The sequence below is a fragment of the Falco rusticolus genome, chromosome 3 (genome assembly GCF_015220075.1).
Source record: "Falco rusticolus isolate bFalRus1 chromosome 3, bFalRus1.pri, whole genome shotgun sequence".
Taxonomy (NCBI): Eukaryota; Metazoa; Chordata; class Aves; order Falconiformes; family Falconidae; genus Falco; species Falco rusticolus.
Genome location: NC_051189.1, coordinates 37,910,778 through 37,927,945, shown reverse-complemented (window position 1 = coordinate 37,927,945; position 17,168 = coordinate 37,910,778). Strand labels below are relative to the sequence as shown.

The following is a 17,168-nucleotide window of genomic DNA, read 5'->3' as shown; positions in this document are numbered from 1 at the left end:
TGAGAAAGCAGAGCAAATCCTTTTGTGGGCTGTACTAATTATTCACTTGTTGAAGAATTTTGCAAAAGTGGCATAGCATTTGTTATATAGAAAATAATCAAAAGACCACTGATAGGCTGAGATACTGTATTTTAGCAAATATTAGATTTCTTGCATAATGGTAAGCTATGATGGACAAAGAGTATCACCTCACTGATTAATTTTAGGGCAAATTAGAAAGGTCTTTGAATAAGGCCTTCAGAAAGAAGGATTTCTTGGTTAATTTCCATTAAACTGAATTAATATGGTTCTATCAAAACAGCAGTATATCATTTCACAGATATCGTGAAAGTTATGACCTTCCTTAGTTTAGTCATTTTTTTAGTAGAAAATTTAATGGGATCCCCTTTTGGAAGTGATTGACAATCCACTTTAAAATGGGCAAAAAAGCCTTTGCTCAAAAAGGACAAAGGGTAATCTTTCCCCAGAAAGCTGGTCATAGTTTTATTAATACAAATACTTAAATACAAAGAACCAAGGCATTTAGTTCCTGAATTTGTAGTTTGTAAGACAGCATCTTCCTGTAACTTTAATACTGGTCCCCAAATTCTGCAGCAAGATGTCGTGCTAAAGTAGCCAAAGGGGATGGTGGGGGTGGGAGGGGGAAAGCTAGATTATTCACAGGTGCCAAAGATTATGTTTATAGCCAGCTTGCTAGAAAGGAATGAAATCCACTTTGCTTGCAACCATTTTCAGTTTGGGAGGTAATACATGTGAAACTTCTTGAGGTCTAAATATTGAAGCATAAAACAATAAATATGGGTGGAATGACAGAATTAATGATGTTTGGCCCAGGTCAGGAGACAGGGGCCAAGTTCTGAACTGTATCTGTGGCTTCCAAGAGGGTGAGCTGGTGCTGGGTTTAAGTTGGTGTTTCTGGAGACTAAGAATTAGGTATGGCAGTTTCTCCAAAAGCTGACACAAACACAGGCACTACTGTTTTCCTGTTGCATTTAAAATACAGCCCATCATATTTTTCTAGACCCCATAATAACAAATGGAATTTCTGGTTTTGTTTTCTTGCACTTGCAGGCTTTGATAAATGTTACATATTTTTCTGCTGTCCATGTCCAATTTAATCAATAATACAAGTGCTCCCTTGTGGTAGGCGGAACGGTGGCAATAAAGTGAAATTTCCACAGCTTTTACCGATTGAAATTCTCAGAGGGCAAGATTCTTATAAACTTCACTTTGCTTCCTCTGTAATACGTTTAATAGTTCCATTCAGGAAGAAAGTTCGATGTGCTTTCTCATTTTCAAAATGTAGATAGTAAACCAAGCTTTATTCTCTTTCCATCTCTTTAAGAACTTTTAACTTTTTAATGTTCTTTTACCATGAGCGTTAAAAAATGTACAATCTCCAGGATTGCCCTGATGTCCCAGTGTGTCTCTGCATTTGAATATGGGGGAATTAACTGAGGTAAATTTCAGACATTCCCAAGATTTTTGAAACTGGTGTAATTTAGGTCATCTTAAGGCTGTTTGGAATATTTTATTCTATACAGAGGAATAGTTAATGTCCACTTTGAATGAACCAGCTACACTGGCTCTGTGCTACTGGGCAATCTTTTAATTTTAAGGCTTTTCCTCCCAGCCATTTAAACCAACCTTTAGGCATCAATGTGCTGCTGAACCAATGAAAAACAACCTTATCAAAAGCTAAGATCTGGTATTTAGTCCCAGAGTTCATTGTAATAGTTCAGAACTTGTCTTGTGTGCTTCTTGTTATTTTGGTGTCCTCTGTTAGAAAGAATTACTGTATCGTCTTCTTCCTTGTACAATGCATCATTTGGGCTCAGCAGTCACTAGTAGGGTTCTACTTCATTCTTCATGACTGATTATTTGTCTTATTAAATTCTCCCCTAACAAAGAAAAGTCTTGAAACACTGGAATTGACAGGGATAGAGGAATGTTCACACTTCTAAGAAGATGTACCACCAGTTCTAGCCTTTATTTATATTATATTATTGTTTCTGTTGCTATTACACTCTTTCAGTGAGAAATAAACAAACAGTAGGAGGAATATTAAATAAGGGGTTTAGGCAAATTAGGTTAGATGAAGAAATGATAAAAAAGATTCAACACAATTCAAATGAAACAGCAGGGTTCTAAATGATACTGTACATCAATAAAAATGTGTACGTTGCTTCACTGTTACTTGGTAGGCCAACCGTTTTCATTTTATGTACCATAAAATTATTGTAACTGCATTTCTGCTTAAGCAAGGGTGGGGACACTTTAAAATGGAACAGGCTGTGTACTGTTTTCTTAATCATAGGAGCCCCAGAATAATTATCAAACAGTCTTTTCCACAGAGTTGATCTATAATTCATCTAAGGAAGAATACATCTTTCCAATAAAAGGGTTTTTTTGTCCTCAATTTTTCAAGGATTTCTTTTTATTATTGTCATTAACCCAATTATCAAATTTCACAACTTCTTCATTTCTCAACTACTTTTTTCATATGCTTGTAGCTGGAGGGAAAAAACATAGGTGGAGACATTCAGTAAAAAGTTTTTTACAAGGCTTACAGTTTTTCTAAGTTACAGCCAAGGGAATTTAATTGGAGGAAGGTTTTTGGAGGGTGGCTTATATTTTTTGACAGTTTGTAATATTTTCAACTCCATAACTCAACAGTCATAAGACTGCATTAAAATTCCTGAGATTTATAATGCAGTCAATTTGAATTATCTGTGAATAGATTACCTGGGTTGTGGCTCAACCAGAGTCCATCTGCTGCCCACACCCCTGGCTGCAGCCCATAGCTGCAGAATACATGACACAAAATAAATATTGCTCTACCAGGCCTGCACTGCTCACTGTGATTTAATGCTGTTCCTTCATTCCATAGGTAGCTATTTACAAGTGAAAGTAAGTGAATTACTTCAAAAGTGAATGTACTAAATGTGTTCTTTTAGTGTAGTTTACTTACGGTTTTGCTTTATTTAAGTAACCCCACCCCTGTAGTACTGTGGATAATTGTGAGTTGATTATAGCACATTTGGGTTGGAGTTTTAGGCTTTCTTTTTGCTTAAGCCTTTAGAAGTGGTTGTGTTATTTTTTCCCCTCTTTCTCTTCTTCTTCTTCTCTTTTCCCCACAACTATGAATTATTTTATTCTGCTTTGTTATCTAGTGAGAGTTCACATTTTTGCATAACTCTGTAAGCTAAGATTATGAGTATAAGCAGGCGTCATAGTACTTTGATTAAAAGTTCCAAAAGCTGACCATCTTTCTGTATATATACATATATATATATACATACATATATATATATATATGAACAAAATATTTTTACTTTTTTATGAAGTTCTACTTTGTATTGACTTTGTGAGGTGGCATCCAAAAGCACCATGCTGTATGCATAGATCTTGGAAGCGGCATGAGCTGTGAAATCAATTTGACCTTAGGTATCCTGCCAGGCTGACATCCTCTGAAGATACAGAAATATGTATAGGCTCCCTCTTAGCCATCAGCTAAAACATGGCATTGGTTAGTCTGACAAATTGTGTGCTGCACATGATGGAATGAGTGAGGAATGTCACCCCATTGTCACAGAATTTATTTTTTAAAAATGACTCATAGAAGATTAAAAAAAATCTGGATAAATCAAAGTCATTTACTCATATCTTAAAAAGAACCCAACATTGTATGCTCAGATGCTGTATAAGACTAAAAATATAAGTCTTTAAAGATGCATGGATTAACTATACAGTACGCAGCAGAATTTATTTTATTTTTTTATGAAGGTTCCTAAATTAATCTTGCTGTTATAATAAGCAACTTCATAGGGTGGGTTGTTTTTTTTTTTTTCTGATTTTGGAAGTTATTTGCTGCTTACTTCACATCATGTTCCACTTTCCAAGTGAAATACTACTATAAATGAGTGGCTATTATAACCCCCAGACCTCAAAGCCCAGCACACATGGTTTTGTGAACACATGATTTGAAATGAGTGGAACTTTCTCAATGTATTTGTAGGTTAGTGTGTATGGAGGATATATGTTTTATGAGGTATATAAAATCTGCTTAAAGGCCAGGTGTTGACCATCTATTTTGTATTGGTAAAAATCCTCTGTGCCTAATGTATGGGGTTTTGCTAATTTCTCGGAGACTGTAGATTCTTGAAACTGCTCAGCTTTCAGTCCATGGGTGCTGAGATAACACTGAGCACTTCTGGATATCAAACACTGTGTGTTCACTTAAGCCCATTTTTCTGTAGTATGACCTCTGAAGGTTTGAACTTCTGTGAATACTCTTACTTAGGCAAAGCTAATCCATGTTAATACAAAGTCTATTACCCCTCCCCCCCCCGCCCCCCCCCCCCCCCCCCCCCTTCTTCAGCTTAGTGATGTCTGTGGAGGTAATTTATGCTGAGGTGATCAAAACACCTTGTGTCTAGGAAGAAAACAATAATTTTTATAAATATATCTCATCTGCCCAACTGTAATTGTGTCTCATCTTTACTTTTCGCTTTCCATCACAACGGAAGCTACAGGTTTTTTTGTAATTGCAACATGTGTGAATTGACTACTGTATGTCTGAAAGCACTGTTTGCAAACTCTAATAAGATTATTAAATTTCATCGATATTAGCACAGTTATCTACCTGTATATAGGATAAAAAGAAGACCCTATACACTCACTATGGTACTTGATCACTACAGTTACTGCGCTGTTCCTAAATTCCTAAATTTTATTCCTAAATCCTATTCCTAAATTAGCTAAGCTTGAGTCTAATATGGTAAAGTGAATCAGTAAAATGTTGAACTTCTACATGAGGTTGTATTCACACCACCCCTGTGAACTGCAGCCTCATTTGCGCGGGAAAATCCTTGTGCATTGCCTTACAATCTAGCCTTACACATTTTATGATTTTGTATGTTATAGATAATATTAAAATAACATCTGTAAATATATACTGCTTGTCGATCTTATATGCCTGTACAAGAAAAAAGGGAGGTTAATAATTTTATGTATTACAGCTGGTCTGCTTCTGCCTCTCAGAAAAGCCACTTTCACAATCAAGGACTAATACACACTGTACTACCTTAATTCAGCACCATGTGTGTATACATGGAGATATGGTCTGTAATTACATGGTTACATAGCATTCCTCCCTTGCCTTTCTAAGTTTACAGAATGGAGCTGCATGGGGTTATGGATGAATTGGTATTGTGCAGGGATGGCAGAAACTATCTTTAGAACCTCACTGTGTTTCCTGAGAAATTCAGAAAATGTGTAGTGAAGGAGGCTGGGGATGCTAGGAAGAGAAATAAAGGGGTATGTTTAAGACAACTGAAGAACTTGCTTCCATATCTGTCTCTGCTGGAAAGATCCTATATTTTATCCTAAGCAGGTCACCTTCCCCAGACTTTTGATAGGAGTTCACTGACTGTGTGGGCTTCATTTTCTGAGTGCTTGATTTGAGGCTGTACTATAGTGTTAGGTAAGTGCTGAACACAGCGACAAATGAAAGCAATCAGTGCTGTGCTTTGAGCATATTAAGTGCTATATATTGCTATGTACTTGGAAAAAAATTGGGTCCCATCTGTATCAGACTAGGTTCTCCAAGATAGTAAAATTTTTTAACCTCGATTTCTGTATACCTCCCTTATCTGAAATTACAGAATTGCCTACTCATCTCTTAGGACATAATGAAGATAAATTCATTAATGTTTGTGCAGCAATAAAAAGTCAATAATGAAAAGAATAATTTGGCTTTCAGAATGGGTTGAAAAGATGTAGTAAATAAAACATGTAACCCCATGTTAAATAGTGGAGAAAGCAAAATCCTGAATATCTTTTCACTAATTAAGTATCAATAGTTTTGTGCAGTGAATAAGGCAAGAGGCTTTGCCAGAAGGGAGAGCTTGATCAGTAAATTAAAGACTGTGTCATAAAGGAAGTGTCTTGATATCTTTTTTAAGATATTAAAGTATTTTACTTCTGTGATATTATTAATGGTTCCAAAAACATGGGTTGTTTTTTTGCATCTATAATCCCATAGTTACTTTTCAAAGAAAAACTAAAAAAATTAAATAAATTACCATCTAGTACTGAAAGTAATATGAAACATCAGTGGGTTTGGATTTGCTACACAAGCTCCTTTTAATAGAGGTAATTAACTAAATGAGAGTAGCAGAAGGTTTTTGTCCTCTGTGTGGACAAGCATTGGTGAAGGGTAGAGCAGTAAACCAGAAGAATTATAAGACAAAAAATCAGGGGTTTACTTTTGGGCAGTGGGGGACACCATGTTTTACCCACATTAATTTCCAATCTCTTTGCATACTAATCACTATCTTTACCTATCATTTTCTCTCCACATCCATCCTCCCACTCATTTTATACATTACTTTTCCCACCCCACCAGTATTTCTCATCCACTTCTGCTGCTCATTCTTCGGGTGTCCCTTCTGTATTTTTAGTCAGCTCCTGGCTCCCCTCTCTATCCATCCATGCATGCTTCCATCCCTGCTGACTGCCAGCTTTAATATTCCTGCACAAGCTTCTCAGCATGTCTCAGTGTCTTTGCCTCATTTGCTTAGTAGATTGCAGTGGTTTGCACTTTTGGTCCTATCCAGCTCTGCCTCCTGAAGTCCAGTTTGGTGCTGGAATCTGGTACACTGCTGTTTCTAGTCCTAGCCTCCTGTGTCCTTCCTATTTTTCATTAGATACTAATTGTCACCTCAGTTTCTCCTCCTTTCCCCATCTCCTGGTCTTTCATGTTTTTTTTCCCTCAGACCACGTTCTGCTTACCTCTCCCCAGTTCCTTCTCTAACCCCTCACATCTCTCTTCCGTACTTCTGCTCCTGCCAACTTACTAGCACAGGGGGAACATGCTGCTCCTGCTCTCCTATAGCAATCAGTTCCCAGTGCACTGCACGATGACAGACAGCAGCAAAAGAATAAAAATCAGAAAGAGAAGTTCAGTTTCGCCATATTAAGGATAATATAGTGGCAGTCTGGTTGCACAGGGGAGCTGCCAAGACAATTTGTATTTTGGAAGACCTATTTAAGCTGCAGTTCCTCTGTGAGGATGGCATGCACATTGTTTAGTACACATAGGAACTGGGTGAAGAGGTTTGTGGAGGCTCTGTGGGAGGTGACTGAATATGCACTTTGGTGAGCTCTCAGCACTGTGGGAAGTGTGAGTGTGTTCAGTGATTATGGATTCCTAGGAGAATTTCAGCTCTTCAGTACAAGCGGCTTTTCTGAGCATGGGTAAGTAGAATTTTTCAAAGCTACATTGCTTGGCTGAATTTGGACAGTTTAATCCAATGTGGCACATGCCAGACATCATCCTGTCTGCCAGATTTTGAGTTTGAGTTTAAAATCACTGGAACAGTAAAGATTTACACAACATGTATATATGTATATATACACATGGAAAAATCTATTTGTCCTAATCTTATTCTTAGAAGCCACTGAATCATTTTGGCTGAAATTTCAAAACAAAAAGCATATGATATCCAACCTGCAGCAGAGATTCAGCACAGCCAATTTCAGCCAAGCACTTAAAGTTTACTGAAGTTATAAGCAAATGCAAAGGCATATGTATGGTGGGAAGTCTACATTAAGCTTACAAATGGGTGGCACTATCAACTTTTCAAACACCATTAAGAACAAGTTTTAAGTTCAGGTTTTGTTTAGAAGCTTTCTCTGAAATATTTTCAGTGCTATCAACAGAGCCACCTCACAAAACATTTCATGGTCTTAGCTAAATTGGCTAATTTATTTATATATAATAATAATAAACTGTAGATTTGGGCTTATTAGGCAGTTGTGAGCAGGAAGTCTAAAGGCAAGGGATGTCTTTTGCTTCTGCAGAGATAGAAGTATATTGAAAATTAACAAATATTAATTTGGGGGGGTGGGCGTGGTATGGGAGAAAGAGCATTCAAATTAGACAAACATGTAGGAAAGGTAAAAGTAGTGCAGTATACTGAACAGTGGGAATTGAAAAAGTTAAGGAAAGAGGAGAGGAAAGATGGAGTAAAACATCTAGTATGTTGCACTGGTCTAGTAAAAGGAAAAATGGATACAAATAAAGCCACCCGTGCCATTCTGTTGCCATGATACGAGAAGTTTTACAGCAATACTGGGTACCTGAAATGCTTGACTTGGCCCTGGGAGAACCCCTAGATATAACTGACATTTCTGAATTCAGAAAATCTGTGTATACATTCTACTGTATTTCAGTATTTATGAGTCACCCATGATTATGCTAAGAACCAATTGATATGGCTCATCTTCAGAGTATGCCATGTGTCTCCAACAAACTTGGCAGTTTGCTGAACTAGAGTTTCAAGCCTCAGAGTAATCCATAGCCTAATTCCTGACCTCAAACAATGCAGCAAGAAAAGACTAGCTTTAGGTATTGGAGCACAGCGCTGAAATTGAAAGGATCCTGTAGGCTATTGTGGGTGAAAGGAACAAACATATGTCATGTTATGGCTTATGAATCCCAAACACAGTAAATACTATAATGAGTCAGGAGCATTCCACAAAACTGCTTAATACTTGAATAAGGACACAAAAGTCTGTTACGAAAATTTTCCAGGTTAGGACTGGAGGATGTAAGGGAAGACAGTAACAGAAGGGGATGGGAGACAGCAAGGAGGCAGGAACATATTGCTGGTTTTTACCACTATTGCTAGTTTTGATAAGCAGACTTTTATCCTTTCCTCCTGTCTCAATAACAGAGTTTGACTGTGTGTCATCAGTATATTACATTTTGTATAGTACAGCTACAGCTGAGACAGGGAACCCAGTTTTTACAGGAGATTTTTAGAAGAATTTCTTGTGGAAATCTCGGTGAATATTCTTACATATCACGCAGCCATTGTGATCTGAGTTGGAGGGGAAGATAAAAGCACTTGTGTTGTCTTTTCAGAAAAACGAAGACCATTTAATGAATGCATATGATAAAGAAACCAAACTTTTGAACTCTTCAGTGACATTTGCAACAAATAAGTTTGTAAAAAATCCATGGAGTGCTATATATGTTATAGAATATTTGTCAGGTAATTGTGGAAAAGAAAGAAGGAAAGAAAAGAGGAAAGAAAGAAAATAAAGAAAAAAAGGAACGAAAGAAAGAAAGAAAGAAAGAAAGAGACAGAAAAAGAAAAAGAAAGAAAAAGAAAAAGAGACAGAAAAAGAAAAAGAAAAAGGAAAAGAAAGAAAAAAATGCAAACCAAGTAATTCTGTAAAGGTTATTTTTAAAAAATTCAGAAAGTGTTTATGTTCAGGGAAAAATTTATTCACTGTAAATAGATCACCTACTTCTGCCTGTGATACTTAACATCAAGAAAGAGGAATATTTAAACTGGAGGGCTTAGTTAGTTACATGACAAGACATAGTACAAGAATTTATTCAGGTCAGAAAAAAGGATTCTTAAAAGTGGGAATAAAGCCAAAGTGATGTTAATAAAACTGAACATACAGGTTGGCTAAGAGGAGAAAATACATGAAGGTACCTAGAAAAGCTAAACAGGAATTCTTAAAGTATCTCAGAAATAGAAAGCCTGCAGAAGAGTCATTAGGTCTGCTAGATCACCAGAGGACAAAGAGTCAATCCAAAATGATCAGGAGATGGCAAAGAAAATAAATTCTTTTACTTTAGTATTCTCAAAAGACAAAGGAGAAATATATGCACTAACAGAAGTCTTTACAGATAATTTCAGAGACATACTGTTAGTGAGCCAAAAAGAGGTGAATAATTCAGAAAGTCTGGAAGGTAAATGTGAAGGATTTTACAGTGTATTTCAGAAAGAAACCCAGAAATTGAGTCACTAAGAAAAGATGTCATTTAAATTACATTTTAAATGAGTTGTTAATTAACATTGTGTATTTCTTAACAAATACACTCTAAAGGATTATTCTGGAAACTGTGAATCAGAGAGCCAATCTCACCACTTACACGATGTATTGGAAATTTAGCTCAAGTAGGAGGTATGAAAAAATGCAAAGAAATCAGATGGTAGAAACATTTGTGTATGAAGGGATGTTGAACACACAGATTGAACAGAACACAAAAGTAAAACAAGCTGAACAAGAACGATAAAAAAAAAAGTGAATAATACTGTGAAGATCCAGTATTTTTCTTTTTTTTCTACAGGCTAGAAATGAGCACCCAGTAAACTGGTGAAGGTCATGAGAAGTCGCTCATTGACTTTCTGAGCTTTGGGTCAGGCTCTTAGGCTTAGGTTCATCCACCTAACTTCCAGCATTTAGCTACAGTGCCAAGGTGAAAAGTCTGCACTCCAAACACCAAATTTAACTCCAAAATACCTCTGTAGTCAGGGAGGAATTAGGCAATTTAGCCTACATAAAACCTGAGTTGTGCCCTGAAGAGATCTGTCTCTCCCTCCGTAGAAAGGAAGCCTATAGTAGTGACTGAAATTAGGCAGGGTGTATCCAGCATGTTGAATAAGAATTGGCAACAAGGTTTTATTTTCTTTTCTAAACAACCTTGATGGAAATATATTAGTCTTCAAGTCAGACAATGCTGTGCTCTTCATGCCTTATGCTGATGGGGGAAACAGCATTTTCTATGAACCGTAATGGCAGCCAAAAGAAAAGTACCGATCAGTTGGAAAAGTTAGACTGTTCTCAGTATAGATTCATGCTTCAATGCATTTCTTGAGATGGCCAAGTAAGAAAAGTATCCCTTTTTGCATAATAAATGATTAACTGTACATCTCCAATCACATCTGGAAAACATTGCTGTTTCATTCTGAATAGCTGACATTCTCTGTTAATGGTTTTGTCAGCATATGCTTCTTTTGCTTCTTGCAAAATATTTGATAAAATATTAATGTAGAAATAAACCAACAAAAATGTAAACCACAGATCTTCCTATATTTTGATAAATCAGTATGGCTTAGCATAAGCTTGAGAATATTTTTTCCCCACATTTTACACCATTATCAGGGTAAAACATGCTTCTTTTCCTGATTTACTCTGATACTATAGGAAGGAGGCTAGAAAGCAGACAATCCCAGCCAGCAATGAGAGAGAAAGAAAGCTTGCTCAGCAGTCAGACTGGAAAGGACACCCCACCCCTCTAAACTTCTGGGGAGAACATTCCTTTTCCTACTCCAGCAGCTGGAAGTAGACTGTGGTTAAAAAAAAAAAAAAAAAAAAAAAAGTATAAACCCCTAGATTAGGAAATAGTAAAGTGCTGGGCAGGTTAGCTGGTGGTAATGGATCTTTTCTACTTCCAGAAGCTAAGTAACAAAAAGAAGTAGGGTAGGTGAGAGCTGCCTCTCTCCAGCAACCAAAGGGGTGAGGCTGAGCATGGCGAGTGGGGAATACTGGCTGCTGGGTGGAGCGGATGGATAAAATGGCTGTTGAGAAGGAGCCACCATGGCGTGCTCTGCTCAGCCAGCTTTGCAGCCACCCTCCTCTGACACAGTGATATGTTTCAACCAGAAGAAATTAAGCATTAGACTGCTATAAAAATTCAAATGATACACCACAAAACAAAATGGTACAATTTGATACTAACTGCCAGTTAGCACTTTCTGGTCAATATGATGATCATCACTTAATTATAGGCTTGTTTGCAGGAAGTTCAGCCTTCTAACAGCTATAGTTTTAAATATAACACAGTGATTAGAAACAGTTATTAACGGGTTGACGCTGTTATGCCCCTTGAGTCCCTAAAGAAGAAATTAGAAATCCTATTTGAAGATGAAATATGACCACTAGAAGATGAAGTCAAGATCCTGAATGAGTGAGGCATTCTGTTCCTCAGTCATGCTCTGCAAGAACAACCAGAAAATAGATCAGATACTTTCTGGAATATTTGGGTGAATAAATGGCAATCTAGAAGTCAGGGAGAATTCATGAACTAAGCAGCCTAACTAATACAACCCAGAAGTAGACCCACAAGCCCTGCTTTCAGTTAATTCTTTCTTCTCTTGCATATTCCCTGTCTTTTCCTTTGTTTTCTTTTGTTAATTGTTCCTCTTTTCCCTACATTATCTGTCGCCTGTCCATCCCTCCATTAGCCTTTGTTAGTGGTTACTTTCTCATCCTGCCAGTTAATTTCAATAAGCCATTCACTCTACCAGTTGAACCTGGGATATACCTGTACTGAGCACCTATGGGTACCTTGATTCAGCTATTTATTGAACATATTAAATAACAAACTCCAATTATTTTTAAAATATCTCTCTCATTTCATATTTATTTACTTACTACTTTAGTTGATTGATTTATTCTTTCCCCATCTATCCGGCCCTTAGCCACAAACACTTGCTTAATCTTGCTTTCTTTCTCATAACCACAATTACTCACCCACAACTAGTAGATCATCCTTATTTAGGAAATTACTTGCAATTTGGAAAGAGCAAAAGGGATACCAACAACAACAACAAAATACAGGACAAAACCAGGAACTACTGACTGTTGATTGATGTATCAGTGATGTAAAAAAAAACCCCAAACAAAATCAACCCTTGAAAATAATGTTTCTTAAATAGACCTGAAGACAGACTCTCAGTGCTACTCATCAGTAGGGGAGCCTCCCTGATAAAACACAGGGAAAGGTGATTGATATGCCTCCATGCTTATCACAATGCATTTAAATTAGAGGACATTGTTTCAACTTGGCCATATCTTGTTTTAACTATTCAGTATTATATTTAAAAAATATATCAAATATATTATTAGTTTCCCTATACCTTCCCTTGGCTGTGGTGGATGCATTTATTCCTGTATTTGCATCTCAGCAAGTCAGGCTTTTCTAATCTGTGTACAAATATTAATCTAATTTTGCTGCTGGTATCTGCTACTCAGCTTTGGCTGAGGCCTGGATTTTGCAGTTGATATCATCACATATCTTGACTTCATTGGGTTGGGGAAGGTCATAAGGTTTTTCCTTCATAAAAGTGGTATAGAGATGGGGCCTGAGCGTGTAGATTAACATACTAAAGTAGATGACATAGAATATATAATGTACAATATAAACTAATTAACATTACCTCTGAAGCTTAGCTTTTCCATTTTCCTTTATTTTACAGTTTCAGTGCAGACTGCTAACCTTATTTTTGTGTTTAATTCTAAGTCAGTTGTGAGGAAAAAGGTTGATAATGGCTAAACTTAAGACATCTAACATCAAAAGAAATTTTCAGCATTTGGACAAAATAAAACCAGGTGTGAATAAAATATCATATTGCAATAGTAAGTGTTATTAAACCATTGAAGTACATTTGAATCCAGTGTTCTATTCATTTTCAAAGCTGACATTTGTAAATGTATATAGGCAGGACTCTTGTAAATTTAAAACAGAGCATTAGAAGTTGCTCTGGAATCTGTAACACCATCATATTGTATTTTGTTGATACATAATAATTCATAATTTTGTGTCTTTGAGCAGGGGCCATCACATTACACTTCTTTACATATCCTCAATATCTGTCCTAACAAATGGTCTTAAGGATATTTTTTGTAATTCGCTAACTGCTTTTAAGTTAGGGCTGTTGTATTTCCATCTTGTCCCTTTGATAAATGTCACGACAGTGTGAATCTTAGACAGCCTTTTTTTGAAGCCTGTAATTTTGAAGGAGAATGGAAGTTGTATTATCATTTCTGTCTATGAAATTTATTTCTGAAGTGAATGCCATACATATTTCTGAAATGAATGCCAAATGTATTTTCAAGAAGTGAGTGCCATTGAAAGCCAAGGCAGGCAATTTATACCATGCATAATAATGATATTAATTTTTATGGTGTGTATAAGTTACATTTTGATTAGTTTTTTGCATGATTAAAAATTTGCAAAGCCTTTATGGCCCCCAGGAGCCTACCTGTAATAAACAGCTCTCACCTTCCAAACCATAAAACAGGTCTGCAGTACTTGAACATTAGAGCTAATTGCCTTGCTACATCAAAGGGAGCACCACAAGACTGAGAAAAATCACAGAAGGGGGGGTGGGGAGTGGGGGGCAGTTTCACCTCTAAAGGTTATGTGTTTGTGGCTTGGTGGAGCCCTGTAAAGTTATGGCCTCGGAACTGCTGTTTGCGATTAAGTTGATGGGGAAAGTCTATCCCGCAATCTCTCCCTGCTGCTGACACAGAGTCTTTGTTCACATTCAGATTTCTCAAACTGTTGCCAGGGTCAGGCTGAGGTCAGACACCACGATGATGTATAGGAGAACATGTCTGGGAATTTCTCTCACACTTAAAACACATACCAGAAAAACAGGAGAGCACCCTGCAAAAATTGTCTGATGAGACCCAGATGATACTGTAGCTTTTCTTTTAGTACCTTCATAATTTTCTTTCTCTTTGCCTGACACACACACAATGTTTTATTAATGTGTGCCACGATAGCCCTTACAATTTTATGTCCCCTCAAGATAAGGACACTCAGTAGCACTTTGACACTTCATTTTCCAGCCCAGGGGGATTGGGCCAGTAAATCTAGTAAAAGAAGCAATGCGTCCATTCCCAAGGATGAGTGGAAAAGGGATTGCCATCAGCTCTGTGAGGCCACGGGGCCTGACACTGGATATGAGCCTCATATGTGCGCGCTCGGCATTAACACAGCCCGAGCCAGGCATGATCACAGGCTCGCAGCATCCTGAACCATGCTCCCCCGCCACCCTGACAAACACAGCCCTGCTTCCAGCCGCGACAGGGATGCCTACCATGTTTGATTAGCTATCGTTGTGGGAGGGGCAGGGGACTGCAGGGGGGAGCACGCTAAAACAGCACGAGGTGGATTTCCATTCTGATGGAAATTTTTTTTTATATATGCAATTATATTTTAAAGCGGGGACCATCTTTCTCCCTGTGTTGTTCCAAAAGCAGACATGCATGCTTAGTCCTTACCTACTGTATTTCGATGTCAATGTGAAATACATTGATCTGTGGTTGAGATTATTTTTTTTTTGGTTTTGATTTGGTTTCCAAAATTGCAGCTGTGTTTTTCTCTTCCGATTTACAAAAGATTTTGCAGAGAGCTGAGAATTGGATAGGTTCACCACATCGATCTGAGGGTTGTTTGCCTAGGCATACAGTTTCAGTGCATGGCTGGCAAGTAAGGCGCTAAGCAGCAATTTTTTTGTGCTCAGCTGCTACATATGACAGAGGATATTTCATTCGGCTGTCAGAATGTTATTAATAAAACATGGGGTGCGAAGAGGGCTACTATTTCCCCTTTCAATCACTATAGCATTTACAATGAAAATTTTATGCAGTGTGTAATTTTCACTTAATGCTTGACACTTAAAATGTCGGTAGCTGCATTTTGTATGGCTCCTGAAGGGTTAATTGTATCATGTTCCCTGCATAAAAGCTCTGCTTATCAAAAGTGAATAGAAGAGTGTATGCAAATGTGTGTCTGTGACCTTTTGCCTTTCCAGGGTTAATTTATATGGTCATTAAAGATTTTATGAAATCGAGCGGCCTGGTGCTTCGAATCCCATTTTACCTTCACCTCCTAATTTATGTAATTCCTACCTGAACTGGGAAATATGATTTTTATTTTTTTTTTGTGTGTGTGCTGCAATGAAAACAGCATGCTGTGCTGTAGGGAGTTGCAAGTCTGGTTATCTGGCATTACTCAGATTGCTAAAAATTCATTAAAATGTGACATCAGCACAGTAAGAGACAAATGATCACAGGATGAAAAGGAACAGTGGGCCTTTCACGGATTAGTGCTACACAGCCCCAGCATAGAAGCTAACTGCATAAACAGATTAATCCACCAGTAGCAGCATAGCTAAGATTTACCGAATAATTAAATGGGCTTGAGTTACTGTGAAGATTTCCATGTAATCTAGCTGGTGTGAACACGTAAGTGAGGTGTGGGTAATGCTGCTTCCTCAGAAGCCATATACCAAGTTGCATCGTTTATCCTGAATGGCTCCCCCTGGAGACAGAATTTGAGACTTCTCCCGCAAAGCCAGAGGTTTATATTTAATACAGTACCTAATACCTAATACTTACTTACTGCAATTAGCGGGATACTGCTGCACTAATAGGATTTATATTTGAATTCCCCTTTTTTTCTATTTTTTTTTTTTTTTTTTTTGGCTCCAAGATGCATTTTTACATATGCTTGCTTTTGTTCCAGCCTGCATGGTGTGTGTGTGCATGCGTGTGTTTGTATTTTAGTACAAATAATTTCTAGCCAAAGAATGTGAAATGACAGGCTTTAAATCTGTCATAGTGGTGCAAAGCAGGAACTCTGATGAAGACACGGTCAAAAATTCTGGATAGATTCTGAAATATTGCAAATTTTTTCTTCCCCCCTTCCCCTCTTTCCCCCTGTTTTGCTACCCTCTTTTAGTGCTGTTCTTATTACTTGAAATATCTTTAACGGCTGTTAAGTGGTTGCTGGGTTTCTCCTCTAAGATCTTTTCTGTGCTTATCCACAGAAGAACAAGGTGAAGATACAGAAGGGTCTGCTAAAAGTACATCAGTGGCTGTGGCTGATGATAAAGACTCAAGTGAGAGAGACAATAGTGAAGGCAAAAAATCTAGTAAAGACTCTGGTAAGATGTTAGAATTTTGTTTTCCCCCTTTTTTTAACTTATGAAATGCTCTTTCATTTTAAACTGTCTGGACATTCCCACTACTATTCATTGCATGTGCATTTTGCATGTGATTTCTATCAGTAGCCTCCCATTGACCTATTTTTAATCATAACCATCTGACAGGATAGATGCGGATAAGTTGAAGAATATTACAGGACGACCAGTGAGATTATTTTTTAATCAAATCAGTTTGTGTGCTTGTAATTTTTTAAGCGCCTTTCATTAATCTTAGCTATACTTGTGATTCCTCTGATGGCATATTAATTTTTCATAAGCATAGGATTAGGTACCACTTGAATTTTTTCTTCAATCAGGTTTTGCCCCCCTTTTAACCCCAAAAATGTGGGGTTTTTTGTTATTATTATTTTTTGGTCTTGCTCTCTGATCAGTTACTCCCAAGAATCTGGCCTCTTCCTGGGCATTTATTTGAGGCATTTTGAAAAAAATACACAAAATCCAGTGAAAAAGTTTACAGATGATTCAGCCTAAGAAAGAGGAAATATCATTGAAAACGGATTATGGGTTGGGTAATTTTGATCTCCTGGAATAGACAAAGCCCAGTAATGAAAGCTACTGTCT

The 17,168-nt window shown here is 37.3% G+C and overlaps 1 protein-coding gene across 1 annotated transcript in view; it reads left to right on the top strand.

The window, feature by feature from the left end:
• Positions 1–17,168, top strand: part of ZFHX4 (zinc finger homeobox 4) — a 149,528-nt gene that overhangs the window by 107,041 nt on the left and 25,319 nt on the right. Inside the window, exon 5 of the mRNA XM_037381333.1 lies at positions 16,431–16,547. Within this exon, the coding sequence (XP_037237230.1) occupies positions 16,431–16,547 (117 nt within the window). The remainder of the gene's footprint in view (positions 1–16,430; positions 16,548–17,168) is intronic.